The sequence below is a fragment of a genome, unplaced genomic scaffold (assembly GCF_019419815.1).
Source record: "Pyrus x bretschneideri cultivar Hongxiangsu unplaced genomic scaffold, Pyrus_bretschneideri_v1 Contig32, whole genome shotgun sequence".
NCBI lineage: Eukaryota > Viridiplantae > Streptophyta > Magnoliopsida > Rosales > Rosaceae > Pyrus > Pyrus x bretschneideri.
The window spans coordinates 4,685,607-4,708,756 of record NW_025999635.1 but is presented as its reverse complement, the minus strand read 5'-3'; the positions used below and the strand labels follow the sequence as shown (position 1 = coordinate 4,708,756).

The following is a 23,150-nucleotide window of genomic DNA, read 5'->3' as shown; positions in this document are numbered from 1 at the left end:
AATTTCCAGATATTTCGGATGCTATGGAGAAGCTATCAGAGCTTTATTTAGATGGGACTGCGATTAAAGAACTGCCTTTGTCGATTAATAAACTCACGGGCCTTACTGTTTTGGAACTATCTGGGTGTCAAGAACTCAAGAGCCTGCCGAGCAGCATTCATTTGAGATCTCTTCAAACCTTTAATCTTTCTGGTTGCTCAAACTTTAAGAAGTTTCCAGAGATTTCAGATGCTATGGAGAATCTATCAGAGTTATATTTAGATGGGACTGCCATTAAAGAACTGCCTTCGTCAATTAATAAACTCACGGGCCTTACTGTTTTGAACCTATCTTGGTGTCAAGAATTCAAGAGCCTGTCTAGCAGCATTCATATGGGATCTCTTCAAACCCTTAATCTTTCTGGTTGCTCAAACCTTGAGAAGTTTCCAGAGATTTCAGATGCTATGCAGAATCTATCAAAGTTATATTTAGATGGGACTGCGATTAAAGAACTGCCTTCGTCAATTAATAAACTCACGGGCCTTACTTTTTTGGACCTATCTGGGTGTCAAGAACTTAAGAGCCTGCCAAGTAGCATTCATGTGGGATCCCTTCAAACCCTTAAGCTTTCTGGTTGTTCAAATCTTGAAAAGTTTCCAGATATTTCATATGCTATGGAGAATCTATCAGAGCTTTATTTAGATGGGACTGCGATTAAAGAACTGCCTTTGTCGATTAATAAACTCACGGGCCTTACTGTTTTGGAACTATCTGGGTGTCAAGAACTCAAGAGCCTGCCGAGCAGCATTCATATGGGATCCCTTCAAACCCTTAAGCTTTCTGGTTGCTCAAACCTTGAGAAGTTTCCAGACATTTCAAATGTTTTGGAGAAGTTATCAGAGCTTTATTTAGATGGGACTGCGATTAAAGAACTGCCTTCATCAATGAATAAACTCATGGGCCTTACTTTTTTGGACCTAACTGGGTGTCAAGAACTTAAGAGCCTGCCGAGCAGCATTCGTATGGGATCTCTTCAAACCCTTAGTCTTTATGGTTGCTCAAACTTTGAGAAGTTTCCAGATATTCCAGATGTTATGGAGAAGCTATCAAAGCTTTATTTAGGTGGGACTGCGATTAAAGAACTACCTTCGTCAATTAATAAACTCACGGGCCTTACTGTTTTGGATCTATATGGGTGTCGAGAACTCAAGAGCCTGCCGAGCAGCATTCGTATGGGATCTCTTCAAACCCTTTATCTTTCTGGTTGCTCAAGCCTCGAGAAGTTTCCAGATATTTCAGATGTTATGGAGAAGCTATCAGAGCTTTATTTAGATAGGACTGCGATTAAAGAACTGCCTTTGTCAATTAATAAGCTCACGGGCCTTACTGTTTTGGACCTATCTGGGTGTCAAGAACTCAAGAGCCTGCCGAGCAGCATTCATATGGGATCTCTTCAAACCCTTAATCTTTCAGGCTGCTCAAAACTTGAGAAGTTTCCAGATATTTCAGATGATATGGAGAATCTATCAGAGTTATATTTAGATGGGACTGCAATTAAAGAACTGCCTTCTTCAATTAGAAATCTTCCAGGGCTTGTTACTTGAACCTAAGAGATTGCAAAAAACTCAATAGTCTTCCAAGCAGCATTTGTGATCTCAAGTTCCTTCAGTATGTTAGTCTTTTTCGTTGCCCAAGGTTTGAGGTGTTGGAATCGTCGGATAATGCTCATTAATCATCAGTGGAAGCATTAGACCTGTGCAGAAACAATTTTGAGAGCTTGCCTGCAGAAATAAATCGGCTTCATTGTTTAACATCTCTCAAATTGGAAGGTTGCAAGAGACTGCATTCAATACCAGAGCTTTCATCAACTATAAGGTTCATAGATGCCCATGATTGCACAGCTTTGGAATTTGTTTCAAGACCAAGCAAGTTTTTTCACAAGAATATTTACTGGACATTTTCAAACTGCTTCCAGCTGGTGCAAAATCTATTTGAAGATATTGTGGAAGCTCACCAGGTCTCTCTCTCTCTCTCTCTCTCTCTCTCTCTCTCTCTATACACGTGCAAAAGTACGAAACATATCTAATGCAAGTCCAATTTACCTTCGTTTTCATTCTGCAGGGTAATCTGCAACCTCTTTCCTTGATTATGTATCTTCCTGGAAGTAAGCTTTCAGATTGGTTCAGTCATCAGTGCAGTGGATCTTCAGTAACTGTGCATCCACCACCAGTCTCGGATCTTAAGATTTTGGGATTCGCTGTGTGCGGTGTTACTAAGTTCAAGTATGCACGTTATACATCTGGTCTATCTGCTCTGTGTTTTTGTACCTTCGAAGGAGAGCACGGCAAGCACAGTTTAAGATTTGATACGGTTGATTTGAGCATCCAAAGGGGCAGGTTACTTGAGTCAGATCACATGTTCATGGGATATCTTCCATGGAAAAAAGAAGTGCAGCCAAGTGAGCGCTATACCACGAAGGTGACATTTAGAGTTGAACTAAGAGATGGAGACAAATCATGGTATCCTGGGGTCAGTTCTGCAGCTTGGCATCATAAGGTGTGGAGTTCGTCTCTTTTATGCCAATTGTTAGGGGGAGCAATCTGGTAAGCCGCTTTCTGACTATTCTCAATCCTTACATATTTCCTTCTTGTCTAATGACTAAGTACCTAAACCACCAACGTTGCTCTACTGTAAACATTAATAATAAATAAGAGGGGTCGTTTCCTTAAATTTCCTGGAAGAAGATGTGAAAACACAAAAAGCATAATTTTCTTTTTCCTTATTACGTAACGATCTGATTTGCATTGGGTCATTGACTTCGTATCGGTCAGACCATTTTCCGGTGATCCAATTTGTAGTTCAGTTGAGTTAGCAGGTCGATCATAAGCACTTTGTAGAGTTGTAGTAACTTTGCAGCCACCAGACATAAATACCAAGTACCTTTAATTAGTCTTCCAAATGTCTCAGGTTTGTGTTGACATGAACACAGCACAAAGGGGACACGATTAATTACTCATACGAATAAAAAATTTACATAGAAAGATAGACTTCTGTGCCTTCCCCACTAGCTAGTCCTTTTATAAAAATACAAATTTGTTTTTTCCTTGTCACCCATACTCCTTTTTCGCACTTTCTAGCTAAATTCAAAAGGTGCCTGATCGAATCACTTTCATATTTTTAGGGGGCATTTTGAAATAGGTGCTTGATTTTTAAATTTTATAGACATACTAGTCATTCGGTTTGTACAACTTCTTCAGATGCAATAAAAGCTTATATGTTATCTGTTGTCAAACTTAGTTCGTCATTTTATATTGGCACATTTTGAAAACGGAAGCATGAAGCATACTATTATTTTGGTACATTATGTAATGTATATTTGGGACGTTCCACTCATTTGGTACGTAAAATAATATTATTCTTGCACATATTACACCAAAAAAATTACCAGGTACAATTACCTTTTTTGGGTTAAAAGAAAAATGAAAAAGCTTTAAGGCCCTTGTGCCTCAGGTATCATAGACGTCAATGATGCGATAAACCCAAAATCCTTAAATTAGGAAATTAATAAATAGCATTTTAATTTCAATATTTTGAATAAATTGAAAATGCTGACGTGGCATTTGTTGGAGCGGCTTAATCAAAGTTTGAAAATCTTTAATCAAATATTATAAAGGAAAGAAATAATGTTCAATATAAAAAGTGATCAAGAGGGCGGTGGTTTGTTATTATTGTACTTCGAAAAAAAAATTGTTTTTACAAGTAGCTGTGAAATAAAACAGTAGAGTGTTTGGTAAATTTTTTTATAAAAATACTTTTGAAAAAAAAAAAAAAAGCAGTATTATAATGTCTGGTAAACTTTTATGTTGAATAGCTGTGACCGTGTGAAATGATTGAAAATAGTATAATATTAGATGTGCCATTAATTTAATTTTTTTTAACAAATAAAGGTGAATCATTAATTATATTTTATTTTTAAAAGAAAAATATTTATGAACTTTATCTTATATATTAATAGTATAACAAACTACATAAATTAAAGTATTTTAGACCGAATATCTAGGATTTATTAGTACAATATTATTAATGTACTTGAAAGTAGTCTAATTAAATGCATTTATCAAACTAACCGTTATTCTATTTCTTAATGGTTCTATCTTACTTGATTCTTCAACTTTAATGTCCTGCTCTTTTAATTTTGTTCCGGCAGAAAATTCGGTTTTATTTCTCACTCTCTGTTTGATTGGATTTAGCAGATAGAAATGCAAGAGCAGGCGACGAGCTCCCTCGCTGCGAGCTTTCTGCCTTCCAACAGCGAAAGGTCTTCGAGATCTGCATTCCATCTTGAAGTTAAAGAAGGTTTGACTTTGATACTCGTTTTGTAGTTTTTTCAAGTTTATTGTCCAGAAAGCATTGTTTGTTTAAATTTGTGTACTTGTTTTTTAATCAGAAGAATTTTGAGATTTCCCACCTGGGTCTTGTAAAACCCAGGATTTTCTCAGCTGGGTTGTTATTTCCTGGGAAAATGCTCTTTTCGGATGAAAAGTCTTCTATTTTTACATTGTCTCAGATAAAAAGGGGAAAGCTTTGTTCAATAAGTATAGCTTATGTTGTTTGTGGTTGACTGTTTATCTTTGCAAATCGGAAGAACTTCGAATTTTTCCATCTGGGTTTTGTAGAATCGACAATTTTCTGGGTCGTTGTTTGTTTCTCTGGATTTTTTTTTTTTTTTTTTTTTTTTTGAAGAGATGGCTTCACACCTGAAGGATTTTTCTGAAACAGAGAAGGGAAGTGAGAGTGAGGGAGAAGTCTCGGAATTTGGAAGTATTCGAGTGGGTTCTGGGAAAAATGGGGAAGACATCGTGAGGGTAGGATTGAAAAATTGAAAAGTTTATTAACTTGTTACTGTTCATCTGTGTTTGTTGTAATAAGCTGATTTTTGAAAACTGCATTTTCCAGCTTTGGAATTTTAACTTTTTTTCGCTCATAACTTTGAAAAGAATCTGATTTTAAATGTTTACCAAACATCTAAAATGTTCCAACTTTTTATCATACTTTTTAAAAAAGTTAAGCTAAGCCAAACTGGGGCTTAAGCCTCATCAAGGTAGGAGATGGGATCCTCTTTATTAGATTCTAGGATTTTTACATCTTAACCGTTTATCTTACATTGTGCGGTTAATTTTTGTTAAATACTATTTGTGTTTAATTTAAAAAAAATAAATAAATAATTTATAATCGTACGATATATAATAAATGATTAAAATTTGAGAATTCTTAATATCCTCACAATTTAAATTCGGATGTGATTTGAAACCCATGTTAGGACCTTACCATGATCCACGGCTTTTCCTTTATGCTCTCGTAATTGCATTGCCTGTCTTCTAGTAACTCAGCACTTAAGGTTGCACAGCCGTTGCTTCTAGTGACTCGGCACTTAGGGTTACACAGCCGTTGCTTCTAGTGACTCAGTGACTCAGCACTTAGGGTTACACAGCCGTTTGTCTTACTTAGCTTTTGGGAGAATATAAAGCTCCCTTCAAATTTTTTTTTTTTTTTTAACATATGATATATTTACATTAAAGGCTATAGAGTTAGAACAAGAATTGTCTGCCTTTCTATTTCCGGTGCTTTTCCGTACCTTCCTATTTATGTGGTCACGGTTAAATCACGTCAACATTTTATATTACTATTCATTTTTGTCTTATTATCTATATATATAAAAAAAATAATATAAAATGTTGATATGACTTAACTGTGATCACATAAAACAGGAAGGCACGGGAGGACACCGGAAGTGGGAGGGCAGACAATCCTTGTCCATCGAGTTAGGCTTAGCCTTATAAAAAATATTGTTCAAATGTACCCTTTGACGAGACTTGAACTTAAGATATCTCATTTATTAATAAAAAAGAATACCACTAGCACTAGATAGTAATACAATATGACAAAAAAATATTATTTATACTATAAAAAGAAAATAGGCTAGTAATAATGTGGTTGAAATTCACGAGAATCAAAGCTAAAACTTCTCAATTACAAGTGAAGATGAATATTATTATACTGTAGTATGTATTATTTTCTTTATGTTTATGAAATGAATTATACCTTTAACTTTTTCTCTGTCTTTTTCATTTTTGGAGGTAGATTCTCTTCCCTCTCACTTTCCGTGCCCTTCTGTTTTATGTGGTCACGGTTAAACCACGTCAACATTTTATATTGTGTTTTTTATAAAGATAGTAAGACAAAAAGGAATAATAATATAAAATGTTAACGTGAAATAAACGTAATTACACAAACAGGAGAGCATGGAAAGTAGGAGAGCAGAGAATTTGCCTCCCTCATTTTTAACCTTATCTCTCTTTTTCGATGCGGCTGGTAGCTTTTTCTTTTTCTCTGTCTTTTTTTTTTTTGGATTTTTTAACGAAAAACCCACGATACTGTTCACTTTAACGAAAAATTACATTTTTACACTAAAAAGTCAATTATGGTACTATTTACTTTATCTTTTATTTTGTCCTTATCATTAAAACTCAAAGTTTTAAACTTTTTACATTAGGTTTTTTTTTTTGGGTGCGGATGGTACCTAACACAACTCCAAAAGTTGACGCTCAATCCGGCATTTCAGCTTTTACATTGCATATTCAAAAAATCAAAGTCTATCCTATCGTGCATATTTGAAAAATCTCAATTCGACCTCCTTGCCTTTGCTAAACGTACCTGTTGATTCTAAAAATTACAAAACCTACATAGCACGCAGGCCAAATAACTAATAAGCTAACTACGTCATACGGTTGAATGTGGGGCATGCCAACTCGTCGGTCAAGCTCAACCGAGGAGTAAAATTCGTTGATGTCGCGTTGAGCGCGTTACTGACTTCTTTATCTTGCGACTGCGACCGAGGAAGGAACACTCTCGGTCTTTGGGTTCTAGAGCCTGAAGACAAGACTGCTGGTTTTGCGAAGTTCACAAATCGTCGATGCCCAATTCGGTCACCGTGATTATATTCGTAAGAGTATAAGCATGTCGAATCAACACCAGATTATACGGACACAGATATTCAAATGTGATGTACGTCTTGATGGTGAACGTGGTTCGGCCGTCAGAATGCCGGACTCTAAAACTCACTTGTAAATATCTAATCATAAAATCACTCGGCGTCCGGTACGCCGAATGTCGTAACTCGTAACACCTTACTTTACCGAGAGCGCTAATAAGATGACCCTTGCCAATAAGGATTCGAAAACCTTTTTCGGCCGAGACTTGGATAGGTAACTAATCGGCCTCGGCGCAGTGCTGTTTATCCAAACTGAAGGTGCTCCTCGGTCGGTTGATTCTACAGCAACAGTGCTGTTTATCCAAACTAAATATGTTCGCCGGTTGCCTCTACAGTGCTGTTTATCCAAACTGAAGGTGTGTCGGCGGAAAAAGAAAAGGAAAAATCTCAAGATGTTTGAGAGGTTTTGCGCAGGGCAATTGTATGTTGAATTCAAGGTCCCTCAATTGTTGCATGATATCTTGTATTTATAGAACTAACTTAGCGCAAAATCCATTTGTGACCATCAATCACCACAAATAATAATTTATGCGGAGATGATGATTATCCAATGAAAGTCGTGGCAGTCAACGTCTTTGGTGCTAACCACGCATTTAGCCAAAACCACGTAACAAAGCTTGGCATGCCAATTCCTTCTTTGCTAAAGATAAGCATTGTCGTTCAAACCTTGGAATATCAAGCTTTATCCACAGAATAATCACTTCATTTGGCAGCCTTGAGTTTGCTAATAATTATCCCATGCATGCATCACAATGGCTTACTTCACGTAATTAATCATTCAAGTTGGACTCCACCTTGGTTACCAACCGATGCCACTAAGACTCTTTTTATAATGCATGATGCTCAATCCCCGCGTTGAATGCTGAGAATCCCAAACTAAATTGAACTATTTTGCTTGCTTCGATATAGTTTGAGTCACATTTATCTCATATAAGAAAAATGTCAATATAATTCATTATTAAAAGATAATTACCATGATTAAAAATCATAATATTATCCTTTAACAACAACAAAATTATCAGAACTTTCTTATTCGACAATTAAGAATCATCATTACTCAACGGTCTCGATCGCTTGGACCGATGGTGTAAAATCAAGTCCGAACAGTACTATATATTTTAGACGCCTCCTTATCATACCCCAAGTGATCATGTTGCTATTGAAGTTGCATCTATTTTATTTTAATTAAGTTTTTGGTTTGGTTGGGTGCGTTGTATATTTTACTTATGTCAATTATATATTTTTTACCTTTTTTTTTTATCTTGGTATATTATGTATTGTTAGTTTGATACGTATAGATATTAAGGTACATTTTATAATGTTGATTTGGCACGTACCGGTCCTTTGGTTCAAATAGTAATATTTATTTGACACATACTAGTCATTTGGTTCGCACAACTTCTTGAGATGCTATAAAAGCTTTATATGTTATCTGTTCTCAAATTTAGTTCATTGCTTTATATTGGTACATTACGTAATGGAAGTATGAACCAAGCCATTATTTTGGTACATGATGTCATGTATATTTTCGGACGTTTCACTCATTTGGTACGTTATATAGTATTATTTTCGCACATATATACCTAAAAAATTACAAGGTACAACTCTTACTTTTTTTTTGAACAAATGATCTCTTAACTAAGGGAGAGAGTGTAAGCTTAGCTTCACAATGAGTCAACAATAATATGGTTCAAATTCGTTTTTGACGAGAATCAAACCTAAAACCTCTCATTCATAGATAAAAAAAAATACCACTAAACTGTATTACTAAGTGGAACAATTCTTACCTTTTTATGGTTTAAAGAAAAATGAAAAAGCTTGAAAGCCCTTATGCCACACGTACCATAGACGTCAATGATGCGATAAACCCAAAATCCTCAACAAAAGCGTGAGAGATAAATCGGATAAAACAACTTGAACTAGCATTTTAATTTCAATAATTTGAATTAGTTGGAGCAGCTTAATCAAAGTTTGAAAATCTTAATCAAATATTAAAAGGGAAAGAATTAATGTTCAATAAAAAAAGTGGTCAAGAGGAGCGGTGGATTATAATTATTTTTACTTTTATTGAAAGACGCACATTGGCCTCGTCATTGACTCATTGACTTTCTTAGACCATCTCCAATGGTTGGGCTAAAAGCCAAATTTTTTAGCCCGGAAAATTTAGCTTTTAGCCCAGAAACAACTTTTCTGCTCCAACCGTTCTGGCCTAAAATTTTAGCCCGGGATTATTAAAGAATGAACTTATGCTATTTTTTTTTGTTAAATTAATTTTTTTAAAAAAAATAAATATGTAGACTATCGTAAATTAATTTTATGAACATTTTAATCTAAAAAAATTTAAATTCCGATAAATATTGAAAAATCACTAAATTTCCCACAAAGCAAGCCGTCAACTTTTACCAATCTTTCAACTCTGGGCTAACTTTCAATTCACCAAACTTTGAACACCAAATTTTCAATTCACCAACCGTTGAACACCACACTTTCAACTTTCACCAACTATATAAACACCAAACTTTCAACCAACCATTCACCACCAAACTTTCAGAAATCATCCTCTATATAAACATATGTCCAATATTTGTTGATCACACAACCTTTCAACCTTCAATCATCCTTTATATTCACCCATATTTCAACTTTCAAAGAGTTTTTGTTTCCTAAAAATCCTCAATATCTCATCAATGGGTGATAGAAGAAGGCGTAGTATGGCAATGCAGATGGCACAATACCAAGCAAGGATGGAGATTGAGGATGCAGAATTGTTCAATGCTGAAGTTGAACTATTCAACTCGTTTATGCAATCTGAGCACAATGGCGAATCTAGCCATCGTGGTTCTGTCACGGGGCGTTCATATGTGCAGCGTGATAGAGAAGAGTGTCATGATCGAATGATGAAAGATTATTTCATCGAGCGTCCGAGATTTCTTGCTCATGATTTTCAGAGGCGGTTTCAGATGAGGAGAGAGCTTTTTGAAAGCATCTTGAATGCAGTTGTCAATCATGACCACTACTTTGAACGGAGGGTGGATGCCACCGGCCGACAAGGTCTATCACCTCATCAGAAGCTCACATCTGCTTTTCGCATGCTAGCTAATGGATGCTCTGCAGACTCAACTGACGAGTATTGCCGCCTTGCAGAAAGTACTGCTATTGAGAACCTGAAGCGCTTCTGTAAGGCAATTGAAGGCATATATGGAGCCACATACCTCTGCAACCCAAATCGTGCAGACTTAAAGAGGCTTCTAGTGTAATCGCATTAGGACCTTACGATGACCCACTGCTTTTCCTTGATTCTCTTGTAATCGCATTAGCTGTCTTATGGTGACTTAGCACTGGAGTTAGGGTTGGTTTGGGATTATGGTGTTTAGAAAAAGAAAAAAAAATAGTTTATTAAAAAAATTTAAAAGATTAAATATGTTTGGTAAAATAAAAATAATTTTTTTTTTAAATTTCTATCAATGTTGTTAAAAAAAAAAACTGTTGTTAATCACAGTAGAAAAGCATAGAATGCAAAAGCTGGTCTACCATGCTCTTTTTTTATTTTTTATTTTTTTTTATTTTTTTTAAGACGTAGTAATCAATGTTTATTTAATGAAATTTTCAAATAGCAAGTATATCTTCATATTTTTCAAAATTACAATTTTTGCCCTCTCATTATTGTCTTTAACAATTATTGTATCACATTAAATACCAGTTTTTTTTAGTCATTTAACATATTCAAAGCAATTTATATAAAAGTTTACAAAACAATTAGATATTTTTTTTATTAAAAAACTTTTACAAAAAAAAAATTTACCAAACATTCAACAACTTTATTATACCGTTGTTTCTTCTCACATCATAGTTTTTTGAAAAGTACCAAACTAACCGTTACAAAGTCGTTTGTTTGACTTAGTTTTTGGGAGAATATAAAGCCCTTTGTTTTTTAGCAAATGATATTATTCACATTAAGAGATAAATTTGGTCTCACAATGAACTAGTACTAATATGATTCAAATTTTTCTTTTATGAGAATCGAATATAAAATCTTTTACTTACACGTGAAGAAGAACATCATTAAAGTATAATATGTAATTTCTTTATGTTTAAGAAATGAATTAAACCTTTAGCTTTTTCTCTGTCTTTTTCTTTTTTAACCTTATCTCTCTCTCTCTCTCTCTCTCTCTCTCTCTCTCTCTCTCGCTCTCTCGGTGCGGCTGGTATCTTTTTTTCTTTTTTTCTTTTTTTCGGTGCGGCTGGTAGCTTTATCTTTTTCTCTGTCTTTTTTTTTTTTTTTTTTTGGGTGCTGCTGGTAACTCACGCAACTCCAAAAGCTGACGCTCAATCGGGCATTTCGTTTTTTACATTGCATTAGGCGAGTCGGTAGCTGACCATCTGCTGTGGATACCGTCCCTGTCAGATAAAGGCTGCTTCTTCGTCATCCTCATGGAAATACGACGTGTTCCTGAATTTCAGAGGCGAAGACACTCGCAAGATCTTCGTCGGCCATCTCTACGGTGCTCTGCGTCGGAAAGCAATCAACACCTTCATCGACGCCGAAGAGCTTAGAAAAGGCAACGACCTTTCGGAACTCCTTTCAGCTATCGAGTCGTCGAGGCTTTCGATCGTGGTTTTCTCCCAGAACTACGCTTCTTCGACGTGGTGCTTGAAAGAACTGGTCAAAATCCTGGCGTGCATGGATGCAAAGAATCAGATAGTGGTGCCGATCTTCTACCAAGTCGATCCATCTGAAGTTCGTAAGCTCAAGAGAAGTTTTGGAGAAGCTTTTGCTCAACACGAATGCGAATCGAACGCCGACATGGAAGAGGTGGGCAGCTGGAGGTCCGCGCTAACCAGAGCCACCAATTTATCCGGCTGGGATTCGCGAAAATACGAGTAATTACTATTCAATTATATTCTTAATTACTATTTAATTGAGATTTTTATAGCATCTTGTTTAATTCGGTGCTGTTTTTTCATATTACACAGGGATGATGCCAAGCTTATTGAGGAAATTGTGGATGACGTATTTGAGAGATTGATCCAAGTCTCGTCAAGCAAAGATAATGGCTTGGTTGGAATGGATTACCACATAGATGAAATGAATTCACTATTACGTCCTGGGGTGAATGATGTTTTCACCGTTGGAATATGGGGTATGGGAGGTATAGGCAAAACCACCATCGCTCGCGCTGTTTATGATGAAATCGCTTGGCAATTTGAGGCTTGCTGCTTTCTCGAAAATGTCAAGGAAGGCTTCTCGAAGAATGGTGCAGTACATATGCAGGAAGTGCTTGTTTCTAGAATATTGAAGGAAAAGGTGCAGAGTTCAGGCATGTTGGATCGTGGTTCCAGTGTGATATTGATGACATTGATAAATTATCCCAAATCGAAGCCTTACTTGGAAAGCAGCATTCAGTTGGCAGTGGAAGTCAGATGATTCAGTTGGCAGTGGAAGGCAGATCATTATAACAACTAGAGATGTACAATTATTATGTGGAGCTGGTGCTGTATATAAGCCCAAGAACTTAAGTGAGCCAGAAGCTCTTAAACTCTTCAACCAGTATGCCTTCAGAACAAACCAACCCACCAGAGATTATGATCAGCTCTCAAGACGTGTCGTCGAATACGCTCAAGGTCTGCCTTTAGCACTGAAAGTCTTGGGAGCTTTTCTTGATAACAAAACTGTACGCGAGTGGGAAGATGTGTTGGAAAAAATAAGGAAGATCCCGCAATGGGAAATTCATAATGTGCTTAAAACAAGCTTCGATGGACTAGATGATTCAGAGAAGGACATCTTTCTAAATATTGCATGTTTCTTGAAAGGAATGGATATAGACAGCGCAAAAAAAAGTCTGGACAGTTGTGGCTTCTATCCCCATACTGGAATAAGAGTTCTAATTGATCGAGCTCTCATATTTGTCCCAGAGAAGAGGAAACTGGAGATGCATGATTTACTAGAGGAAATGGGTCGGGAAATCGTTCGCCAAGAATCTATCAAAGAGCCTGGGAGAAGAAGTAGGTTGTGGAGTTATGAAGATGTTCATCATGTGCTAACTCAAAATACAGTGAGATATCTTTTTCTTATGCAATGTTTGGTAGAAAGCTTCAGCTTTTGACCAAAACCTATTTTATAGTAAACATGCATTGTTTATAATATCCAATAAGGTTCTCAGTGTTTTCTTTCACTTTAAGTTACATTGTTGGTTTATCCAGGCTACAGAAGCAGTTGAAGGCATAATCCTGGATTCTGCAATCTTCGAAGAGGCATGCTCAAATACTGAAGCTTTTGTTAGTATGACAAAACTAAGGCTGCTCATGATCCGTAGTAGTGCTTATATTTACACCATTGACGAATATGATCTTGCATTCGAGGATTCATTTGGCCATCAAAGTCCAAGTGATTGCTTCATAAAACACTGGATTGCAGACTTAAAGTTCCAATCTTCTCAGTTGAGGTGTCTCATCTGGCATGGTTGCCCTCTAGAGTCTTGGCCATCCAACTTTCAGTTCAGAAATCTTTAAAACCTTGACATGAGCAGTAGTTACCTCGAGCAACTTTGGAAAGGAGCTGAGGTACGATTTTTCATTTACGTAAATATATTTATTTTCAATGTTTAGATTCTGAGATGCATGTTTCTTGGACTTTTTAACAGCCTTTGAAAAAGTTGAAATTCATCAATTTAAGTCATTGTAAAAACCTTAAGAAAACCCCCGACTTCACAAGGGCTACAAGTCTTGAGGAACTAAATTTCAAAGGTTGTACAAGGTTATACGAGGTTGACCCATCCATTTCAGTCTGAAAAACCTTGCTATATTGAATCTAGGAGGCTGTGAAGAACTCAAGAGTCTGCCGAGCAGCATTCATATGGGATCTCTTCAAAACCTTAATCTTTCTGGTTGCTTAAACCTTGAGAAGTTTCCAGAGATTTCAGATGTTATGGAGGAGCTATCAAAGCTTTATTTGGATGGGACTGCGATTAAAGAACTGCCTTCGTCAATTAATAAACTCACGGGCCTTACTATGTTGGACCTAAGAGCCTGCCGAGCAGCATTCATATTGGATCTCTTCAAACCCTTAATCTTTCTGGTTGCTCAAACCTTGAGATATTTCCAGAGATTTCAGAAGTAATGGAGGAGCTGTCAAAGCTTTATTTAGATGGGACTGCAATTAAAGAACTGCCTTCGTCAATTAATAAGCTCACGAGCCTTACTACTTTGGACCTAGGAGGCTGTCGAGAACTCAAGAGCCTGCCGAGCAGCATTCATATGGGATCTCTTCAAACCCTTGATCTTTCTGGTTGCTCAAACCTTGAGATGTTTCCAGAGATTTCAGAAGTTATGAAGAATCTGTCAGAGTTTTATTTAGGTGGGACTGCAATTAAAGGGCTGCCTTCATCAATTAATAAACTCACGGGCCTTACTACTTTGGACCTAGGAGGCTGTCGAGAACTTAAGAGCCTGCCGAGCAGCATTCATATGGGATCTCTTCAAACCCTTAATCTTTTTGGTTGCTTAAACCTTCAGATGTTTCCAGAGATTTCAGAAGTTATGGATGAGCTGTCAAAGCTTTATTTAGTTCGGACTGCAATTAAAGAATTGCCTTCGTCAATTAATAAACTCACGGGCCTTACTATTTTGGACCTAAGAACCTGTCGAAAACTCAAGAGCCTGCCGAGCAGCATTCATATGAGATCTCTTCAAACTCTTAATCTTTCTGGTTGCTCAAACCTTGAGATGTTTCCGGAGATTTCAGAAGTTATGGAGAATCTATCAGAGTTGTATTTGCAATGGACTGCCATTAAAGAACTGCCTTTGTCAATTAATAAACTCACGGGCCTTACTATTTTGGACCTAAGAACATGTCGAGAACTCAAGAGCCTGCCGAGAAGCATTCATATGAGATCTCTTCAAACCCTTAATCTTTCTGGTTGCTCAAACCTAGAGATATTTCCAGAGATTTCAGAAGCTATGAATAAGTTGTCAAAGCTTTATTTAGTTCATACTGCAATTAAAGAACTGCCTTCGTCAATTAATAAACTCACAGGCCTTACTATTTTGGACCTAAGAGCATGCCGAAAACTCAAGAGCCTTCCGAGTAGCATTCATATGAGACCTCTTCAAACCCTTAATCTTTCTGGTTGCTCAAACTTTGGGATATTTCCAGAGATTTCAGAAGTTATGAAGAAACTGTCAAAGCTTTATTTAGGTGGGATTGCAATTAAAGAGTTGCCTTCGTCAATTATTAAACTCACGGGCCTTACTACTTTGGACCTAGAAGGCTATCGAGAACTCAAGAGTCTGCCGAGCAGTATTCATATGGGATCTCTTCAAACCCTTAATCTTTCTGGCTGCTCAAACCTTGAGATGTTTCCAGAGATTTTAGAAGTTATGGATGAGCTGTCAAAGCTTTATTTAGTTCAGACTGCAATTAAAGAACTACCTTCATTAATTAATAAACTCACGGGCCTTACTATGTTGGACCTAAGAGCCTGCCGAGAACTCAAGAGCCTGCCGAGCAGCATTCATATGAGATCTCTTCAAACCCTTAATCTTTCTAGTTGCTCAAACCTTGAGATATTTCTAGAGATTTCAGAAGTAATGGAGGAGCTGTCAAAGCTTTATTTAGATGGGACTACAATTAAAGAACTGCCTTCGTCAATTAATAAGCTCACGAGCATTACTACTTTGGACCTAGGAGGCTGTCGAGAACTCAAGAGCCTGCCGAGCAGCATTCATATGGGATCTCTTCGAACCCTTAATCTTTCTGGTTGCTCAAACCTTGAGATGTTTCCAGAGATTTAAGAAGTTATGGATAAGCTGTCAAAGCTTTATTTAGATGGGACTGCAATTAAAGAGTTGCCTTCATCAATTAATAAACTCACGGGCCTTACAATTTTGAACCTAAGATGCTGTTGAGAACTCAAAAGCCTGCCGAGCAGCATTCATATGAGATCTCTTGAAACCCTTAATCTTTCTGGTTGCTCAAACCTTGAAAAGTTTCCAGAGATTTCAGATGTTATGGAGAATCTATCACAGTTATATTAAGATGGGACTTCAATTAGACATCTACCGAGGCTACCTAAGAGATTGCAAAAAACTTTAGATAAGTCTTCCAAGCAACATTTGTGATCTCAAGTCCCTTCAGTATGTTAGTCTTTCTGGTTGCCCAAAATTTGAGGTGTTTCCAAACATTGTAGAAAAGATGGGACTGAGAAAACTTCACTTGCCCGGAACATCTATCAAAAGAATTCCCCCGTCAATTGAATGTCTTCAGGGGCTTGTGTTATTAAATTTGAGAAACTGTAAAAGCCTTGTCAGTCTTCCAGATAGTATCTGTAATTTGGTTTCCCTTACTTTTCTCGCTCTCTCTGGATACTCAAAGATTCAAAACTTGCCAGAGAAGTTGGGAAATTTAGAATCCTTGTGGAACCTTAAAGTAGAGGGAAGTGGTATAAAACAACTCCCACTTTCTTTTTTACGTTTGAACAAGCTTAAAACGTTATCATGTCATGGATGTAAAGAAATGACGGCACCCTTTTGTTGGGGTGTAAAACTTAGAGTACACAACTCTAACACAAGTGTTGGAGAGACAATACAAGTAAACTAATTACTTGTATTACAGAAACAAAATATTACAACGCTCTCAAAGGACATTCTTAGGAAGCCATGACACTCACTCACTTTCTAGAGACAAACTCTAGAGCACTCACACTCTTACAAGACTACTCTTTCTTCTCACTCTCGCTTGCTTGCTTACAAGCTTGCTTGTTGATTTGTTGATACAAATGGTGTGGATGCCTTCTCCTTTTATAGGCATGGATGGAACCTTGGAGAAGCATGGACACACTATGCTAGAGATATCTAGATAATTCCACTAACTTCCTAAGCTAGAATTATCTACACTAATCTTGCATGTTGGTGGAAACCTCACCATTCTTCTAGACTCTTCCACCAACTTAAGAAACAACATTCTAGTCATTTCTACAAAGTACTACTTTAACTTGGATAATTTAGCTAACCAACCTTAGTGAATGTTCTAGAATTCTTTATTCTAGATTTGTGTAGGTCCTTTAATGAGATGGGGTTGATTGCTTTAACACCTTTTTATCATGGTCAAAATCAGTGGAAGATTATAGTTACCGTGGTTGGTACACCTTGATTTAAGTGACTGCAATCTGTTGGAATTGTCGGGTATTGCTCATTTATCATCATTGAAAACATTAGACCTGTGCAGAAACAATTTTGAGAGCTTGCCTGCAGAAATGAATCGGCTTCCTCGTTTAACAGATCTCAAATTGGAAGGTTGCAAGAGAATGAAATCAATAACAGAGCTTTCATCAAGCATAAATTTCATAGACGCCCATGATTGCACAACTTTGGAAACTGTTTCAGGACCAAAGCTTCCTTACAGTAATCTTTACTTCACATTTTCAAACTGCTTCCAGCTGGTGCAAAATCTATTTGAAGAAATTGTAGAAGCTCATCAGCTCTCTCTCTCTCTCTCTCTCCCTCCCTCCCTCCCTCCCTCTCCCTCTCTCTCCCTCTCCACGTGCGAAAGTACGAAACATATCTAATGCAAGTTCAGTCTACTTTGTTTTCGTTCTGTAGGGTTATCTGCAAACTGTTTCCTTGTTTCGTTCTGTAGGGTTAGGAATATAATAGAACCTATATGTAATTAAAGGTTTTACTTTACTTAGCTGTTAAGCTAATTGTACCTATTTATATGATACTGTATTCTTTCAGACAGTAAGATGAATTCATTCAATCAATACACTTCTCTTTCTAGAATCCTCTCTCTCTCTCTCTACCTTTATCTTTTCTCTCACAGAATCATAAGTTTCTACAGGTTCAGCCATCAGTGTAGTGGATCTTCAGTAACTGTGCATCTACCACCGGTGTCGGATCATAAGATTTTGGGATTTGCTGTATGCGGTTTTACTAAGTTCAAGTACGCGCATTATGTGTCTGATCTATCTGCCCTGTGTTTTTGTACCTCCAAAGGAGAGCACGGCGAGCTCAGTTTCAGATTTGATTTGCTTGATTGGAGTCACAAGCGACAGGTTACTTGAGTAAGATCACATGTTCATGGGATATCTTCCATTGAAAATAGGAGTGCAGCTAAGTGAGCGCTATACCACCGAGGCCACATTTAGAGTTGAACTAAAAGATGGAGTCCAATCACGTGATTCTTGGGCACCAGTGCAGCAGCATCGCATCAGAAGGTGTGGAGTTCGTCTCTTTTATGCCAATCATGAGGAGGTGCATAACAAAAGCATGACACAGCCCGACTTTCGTCATGAAAATTCTGGAGCGGAACTTCGTGCTTTACGCAGATCACTGGTAAGAGTTGCTCATTCTAAGAGGAACCGTGAGGGGTGTTGCTATAATGAGGCTGAACAAAGTGGGGGTTTCAACTGATGAAGAGGATTTACATTGTAAAAGATTGGTACTTCCTGATGGGGCAAAGGAAAACTGAAGAGAATAACTCCTGTGTGTTGGATTTGATGGCTTAGTTCTGTTGGGTCTCGACCCTTTCTTACGCGGACCTAAAACCAAACTGTTGTGGCTCTTTAGTTGGCATATGCGGATCACATGCTAAGTCTTTTTAGTGCTCGTATATAAAGCCTCACATTGTGCAATTTGGATGAGAGGGTGGGAACCGAAGCAGCTGCACCAGTGTGACGGAAAGAGGAGCCGAAACCCAATAGAAGAGAGAAATAATTGGGAGCTGCTGCATTTAAGGTTTTGTAAGAGTGAATCCAATTAGAGATTGTTGTAGTTGCAGAGAGACAAATATTTTGTTTCTAATTCGTTTTTTTCCCTCTTCTATTTGTGTTTGTATTTGGGTGTATTTTGGGTTTGAGTTTGAGAGCTTTCTTTGTAATCTCGTTTTGTTTATTAGTGGAACTTCCTCGCTGTTCCCAAACTGGATGTAGGTTTACGCCGAACCAGTATAAATCTTTATGTCATTTTGAATTGTTTGTTTTGTTATATTTCTCCATGTTAGTTTATTGGTTTCAAACTAGCGCTTCCGCACAACACTCTGAACCCTAGTGAAGGTGGAGAGGAGCTTGTTGTATTTGGAAGTGCCAATTCAGATAATTTGAGTTGTCCAATTTGACATTGACAGAGGTGGAGAGGAGCTTCTTGTAATGTTAATTCAACATTAGAACAAGAGAAATAGCTCCATGTGCTGAAATTGAAGAATTCAGTTGCAAACAACACATTTATGTTGCTCATCAGAACAAGATTAATTAGAATAATTAAGTTTTTAATTGCCCAATTATTCCGTCCCATACGAATTTAGAATATGGAGGACGTGTTTCTGCATTGTTTTCAAATGTCCTAAGCACTTTGTAGAGCTGTAGTAACTTTGCAACCACAAGACATCAATACCAACTACCAAGTACCCTTAATTACTCTTCCAGATGTCTCATATACTCTTCGTGTTGACATGAACGAGAGATTTTTTTAGTGTGTTTGGCACACGGCTCAATACATCAAGTTTTATAATATAATTTGTTGAAAACTTCAATTTTTTTTTAATGAATTGTATCATGACTCTTGATGTTCAAGTAGTGTACCGACCACACGAAAAAATTTCTCAACATGAGCACAACCCAAAGGCACCGCTGTTAATTATTCATAAGAATACAAAGGTTATATGAAAGAAAAAGGTTAGACTTCTCATTTTACATTCAACTTAAATGAATTGCACACAAGTTATTTTATTATGCAATTATGTAAAGCGTGCTAAAGTGTGCGTCACTTAAAGATTAGGTGGGTTGGATGGAGACACAAACTCTTATTAACCATGTTAAATGGGTCAACACGATTATGCCCGACTCAAACAAATTTATTTTTTGTCTTTTCCAAGTTGGATTGTTGAATCTGTCTAAAATTGTTACCTCTACTCTTTCTTGGCACTTTCTACCTAAATTTGAGCAAAAACAATGAAAGGTACGTCCGAACAAAAATACAATAAAAGGTACATAATTCAATAACTTTCATATTTTTAATAGAAAAACACGCATGCAAGTAGCTTTTATTATAGTGGAAGAGAAAAATGTTGCTCTTACACTACGGAGTAGATTCAAACTTTGTTGGCTCTTTAGAGTCATTTTCAATGAAGAGGGCTAAAGGTTCAAAAGCTATAAAATGGTTTGAATTGTTCAAAAATCTAACCGATGGTTGGACCATAACCTATTGAGCCCACCAGACCACTTTTTGGCTAAATGAGCATCAAGATGACCAAATATAGCCTTTTTTGGGACCCCATCTTCTCACTTGAAATAATTGATTCAAATTCAACGGCTAATTTGAAAACATCAAACGGTAGTTTAGTTAAATTAACAAATAAATTTAAAGTATAAACTTAAAACTAATAAAATATTGAGCGGGCTATGTTTAGCCTTGGAGATTGTAGATGAGTATGATCTGATACCATTTATTTAAAAATAATATTTTACAAGGCTATAATTCTAAAAGTTGCTATGACCATTTTTAATTAGATATGGTCTAATTTAACATATAATCTAACAAATCTATCATTTAAAAAAAATAAACAAAATAAAAAAATGCGCATTATTCTCATCATCGACTCATTGACTTTCTTAGGCTACATTTTTTTCTCCTGCAATGGATTTTTATTTCGGGGGGTTGGTGTGGAAGGATAAGAGTGCACAGGGTGAGAAGCCCTATTGTTGTAGTGTCGCTGCCACCACTCAAACCCAAACCCTATTTGGACGAAAGGTTGAGAACCGAAGCAGCTGCACTAGTGTGGCGGAAAGAGGAGCCGAAACCCAATAGAAGAGAGAAATAATTGGGAGCTGCTTTTCCCTCTTCTTTTTGTGAGTGTATTTGGGTGTATTTTGGGTTTGAGTTTGACATCATTCTTTGTAATCTTGTTTTGTTTATCAGTGGAACTTCCTCGCTGTTCTCGAACTGGATGTAGGCTTACCAGAATCAGTATAAATCTGTGTCATTTTGAATTGGTTGTTTTGTCATATATTTCCGTATTATTTTATTGGTTTCAAATTAGCGCTTCCGCACAACTCTGAACCCCAATAAAAGTGGAGAGAAGCTTGTTGTATTTGGAAGTGCCAATTCAGATAATTTGAGTCATCTAATTTGACATTGACAGAGGTTGAGAGGAGCTTGTTGTAATGTTAATTCAACTCGATGTGCTGAAATTGAAGAATTCAGTTGCAAGCAAATTTATGTTGCCCATCAGAAGTAAATAGAATAATTAAGTTTTTAATTGCCCAATTCCGTTCCCATATGAATTTAGAATAGGGTTTTTTTATTAGCACCCCACATTATGTTGAATACACCACATTTTAAAATTTAATATTTAATAAGTTATATACCTTAATGTGAATGTCAATTTCGACCTCATAAAGTTTTAAAAATAAAATTAAAAAAACTCTAAATACACCCAAAATCACTTTTAACATGTATATCCTAAGATTAATTATCTTCTTCAACTCTCAAAACCACTATTACCTTCCTCCGTTAGATGTAACAATTTACCGTGTTAAATTGCTGTCTCAAGTTTGGCAATGAGACATGCTAGCTTATTCGCCAAAAACCTGTAACTTTGTCACAAGAATCATATATAATAAAAAATAAAAAAAATCGTTCTTATTAGACTTGTACAAATAGCATACAATTGTCAATTTGCAGATTTTTAAGATTAGTTTGGGCTTACTTTCTGTCAGACCCTTTAAATACCTCGGAAACAACAATCTTTTATATATGCTTTATTCCCTTATTTTATTAGTGGTTTTAATAAATAAAAAAATTGGGTAAACATGGTTTCACAGTAACTAATTTCTAATGGTAGGGGAGGAAACTAATATTAATGTTTTATTTCTTCTGATGTGGTTAGAATTTTGTAAAGCAAGGGAGGGAAGTAGCAAATTTTAAAAGGTTTAGACAATCTCATGCGAAATATTATACTAGTTTTCAGTAGTTTTTTGCCGAAATTTTTCATGGTTTTTTCATCATCAAAGAGTAAGCTAGCTTCTGGAAAAGTATGAAGCAATTCAAAAATAGAATTCATGAAGTTAATGCAGGATCATTATGGTCTGCATTTCTAGATCCCTGTTTGTTACAAAGTGATGGATTGTAAAATATTTTTTTCCGTTAATGGTGGATTCTCAAATCTATATGCTTATTTTTTTAAAGCAACGAGAAATAACATAGAAACCACCTATTCGAAGAAACAAGTAAGATTTTTGGTTGATATCATGTATTTGCACTTAAGATGCGAAGAGTGTGGGGTGTATGTAGAAAATGTGGGGTTTATGTAGGGAATTTACGGTGTATGTTGAAAGTTGGGGTGTGAGGGTATTGTGAGAAAGTATGTGGAGTGTATTAAGATATATTTTAATTAAAAAAGCAAATGTGGGGTATATTAAGTATGTGAGGTACATTTAAGAGCAACTCCACCTCAATCCACTTTGCGCCAGCACCCAGCCCATTTATCCACTTAATTGAACAGTAACAGACTCAATGAACAGTAATAGGCCAAAGCATCTCCACCCCAAAAAAAATGTGCTGGCACCTAGTCTAAAAATGCGCTGGCACAAACGATCTCCACCCCTACAAAATGCGCTGGCACCCAGTCCATTTAAAATATTAAATAATTTTTTTATAAAATAATAAAAAAAAATAGTTTTAATTTCGGATAGGATTTTTATTCAAATGTAGAAAGTGTAGAAAATATTGAAATGTGGTGTAAGGTGGAAGATGAGGGTTAGGTATTTATAGAAAAAAAAATTAATTTTTTACAATTTTTCTGTATTTTTTAAAAAAATTTTGACATTTTTTAATTAATTTTTAATAAATTTTAATGTTGTAATTAATCTGGACCGTTGATCTTTGATCGGACGGTCCAATTTAAAATTTAAATTTAAATTTTTTTTACCGTTGGAAATCCAACGGCCTACAAAAACTAGCCGTTGGAAATCCAACGGCTCTGAGGAGGGCCACGTAGCCCTCACCCGGATGACTGCAAGTTGCCCTGCACGCGGGCCCCACCGCCTGCGACACTGTCGGCTACTCGCGCCCAGTCGCGAGTGTCATGCACGCGCCAGCCATTTGGACCGGCTTCTGGGTCTGTCCGAAA

At 36.6% G+C, this 23,150-nt stretch overlaps 3 protein-coding genes and 1 pseudogene across 3 annotated transcripts in view; all 4 read left to right on the top strand.

Annotated features, from left to right (window-relative positions):
• The window catches only part of LOC103940277 (disease resistance protein RPV1-like), a 51,682-nt gene that overhangs the window by 15,185 nt on the left and 13,347 nt on the right, over window positions 1-23,150 (top strand). Inside the window, exon 5 of the mRNA XM_048590647.1 lies at window positions 17,306-18,277. The gene's annotated coding sequence lies outside the window, so the exon portion shown is untranslated. The remainder of the gene's footprint in view (window positions 1-17,305; window positions 18,278-23,150) is intronic.
• Window positions 10-4,591, top strand: LOC108866266 (disease resistance protein RPV1-like). Its single transcript, XM_048590654.1, has 3 exons — window positions 10-1,996; window positions 2,101-2,582; window positions 4,233-4,591. Exon 1 carries the CDS (start codon window positions 24-26, stop codon window positions 1,581-1,583), a length of 1,560 nt encoding a protein of 519 aa, XP_048446611.1. The 5' UTR covers window positions 10-23; the 3' UTR covers window positions 1,584-1,996; window positions 2,101-2,582; window positions 4,233-4,591.
• LOC125480209 lies at window positions 9,718-10,287 on the top strand. The gene has a single exon (XM_048590793.1). It carries the CDS (start codon window positions 9,718-9,720, stop codon window positions 10,285-10,287), a length of 570 nt encoding a protein of 189 aa, XP_048446750.1.
• On the top strand, window positions 11,315-16,257 carry LOC108865446 (annotated as a pseudogene).

Bases quoted from the DNA above. Each gene is read 5' to 3' on its own strand.
- LOC108866266 (XM_048590654.1), top strand. From the start codon at position 24: ATGGAGAAGCTATCAGAGCTTTATTTAGATGGGACTGCGATTAAAGAA.
- LOC125480209 (XM_048590793.1), top strand. From the start codon at position 9,718: ATGGGTGATAGAAGAAGGCGTAGTATGGCAATGCAGATGGCACAATAC.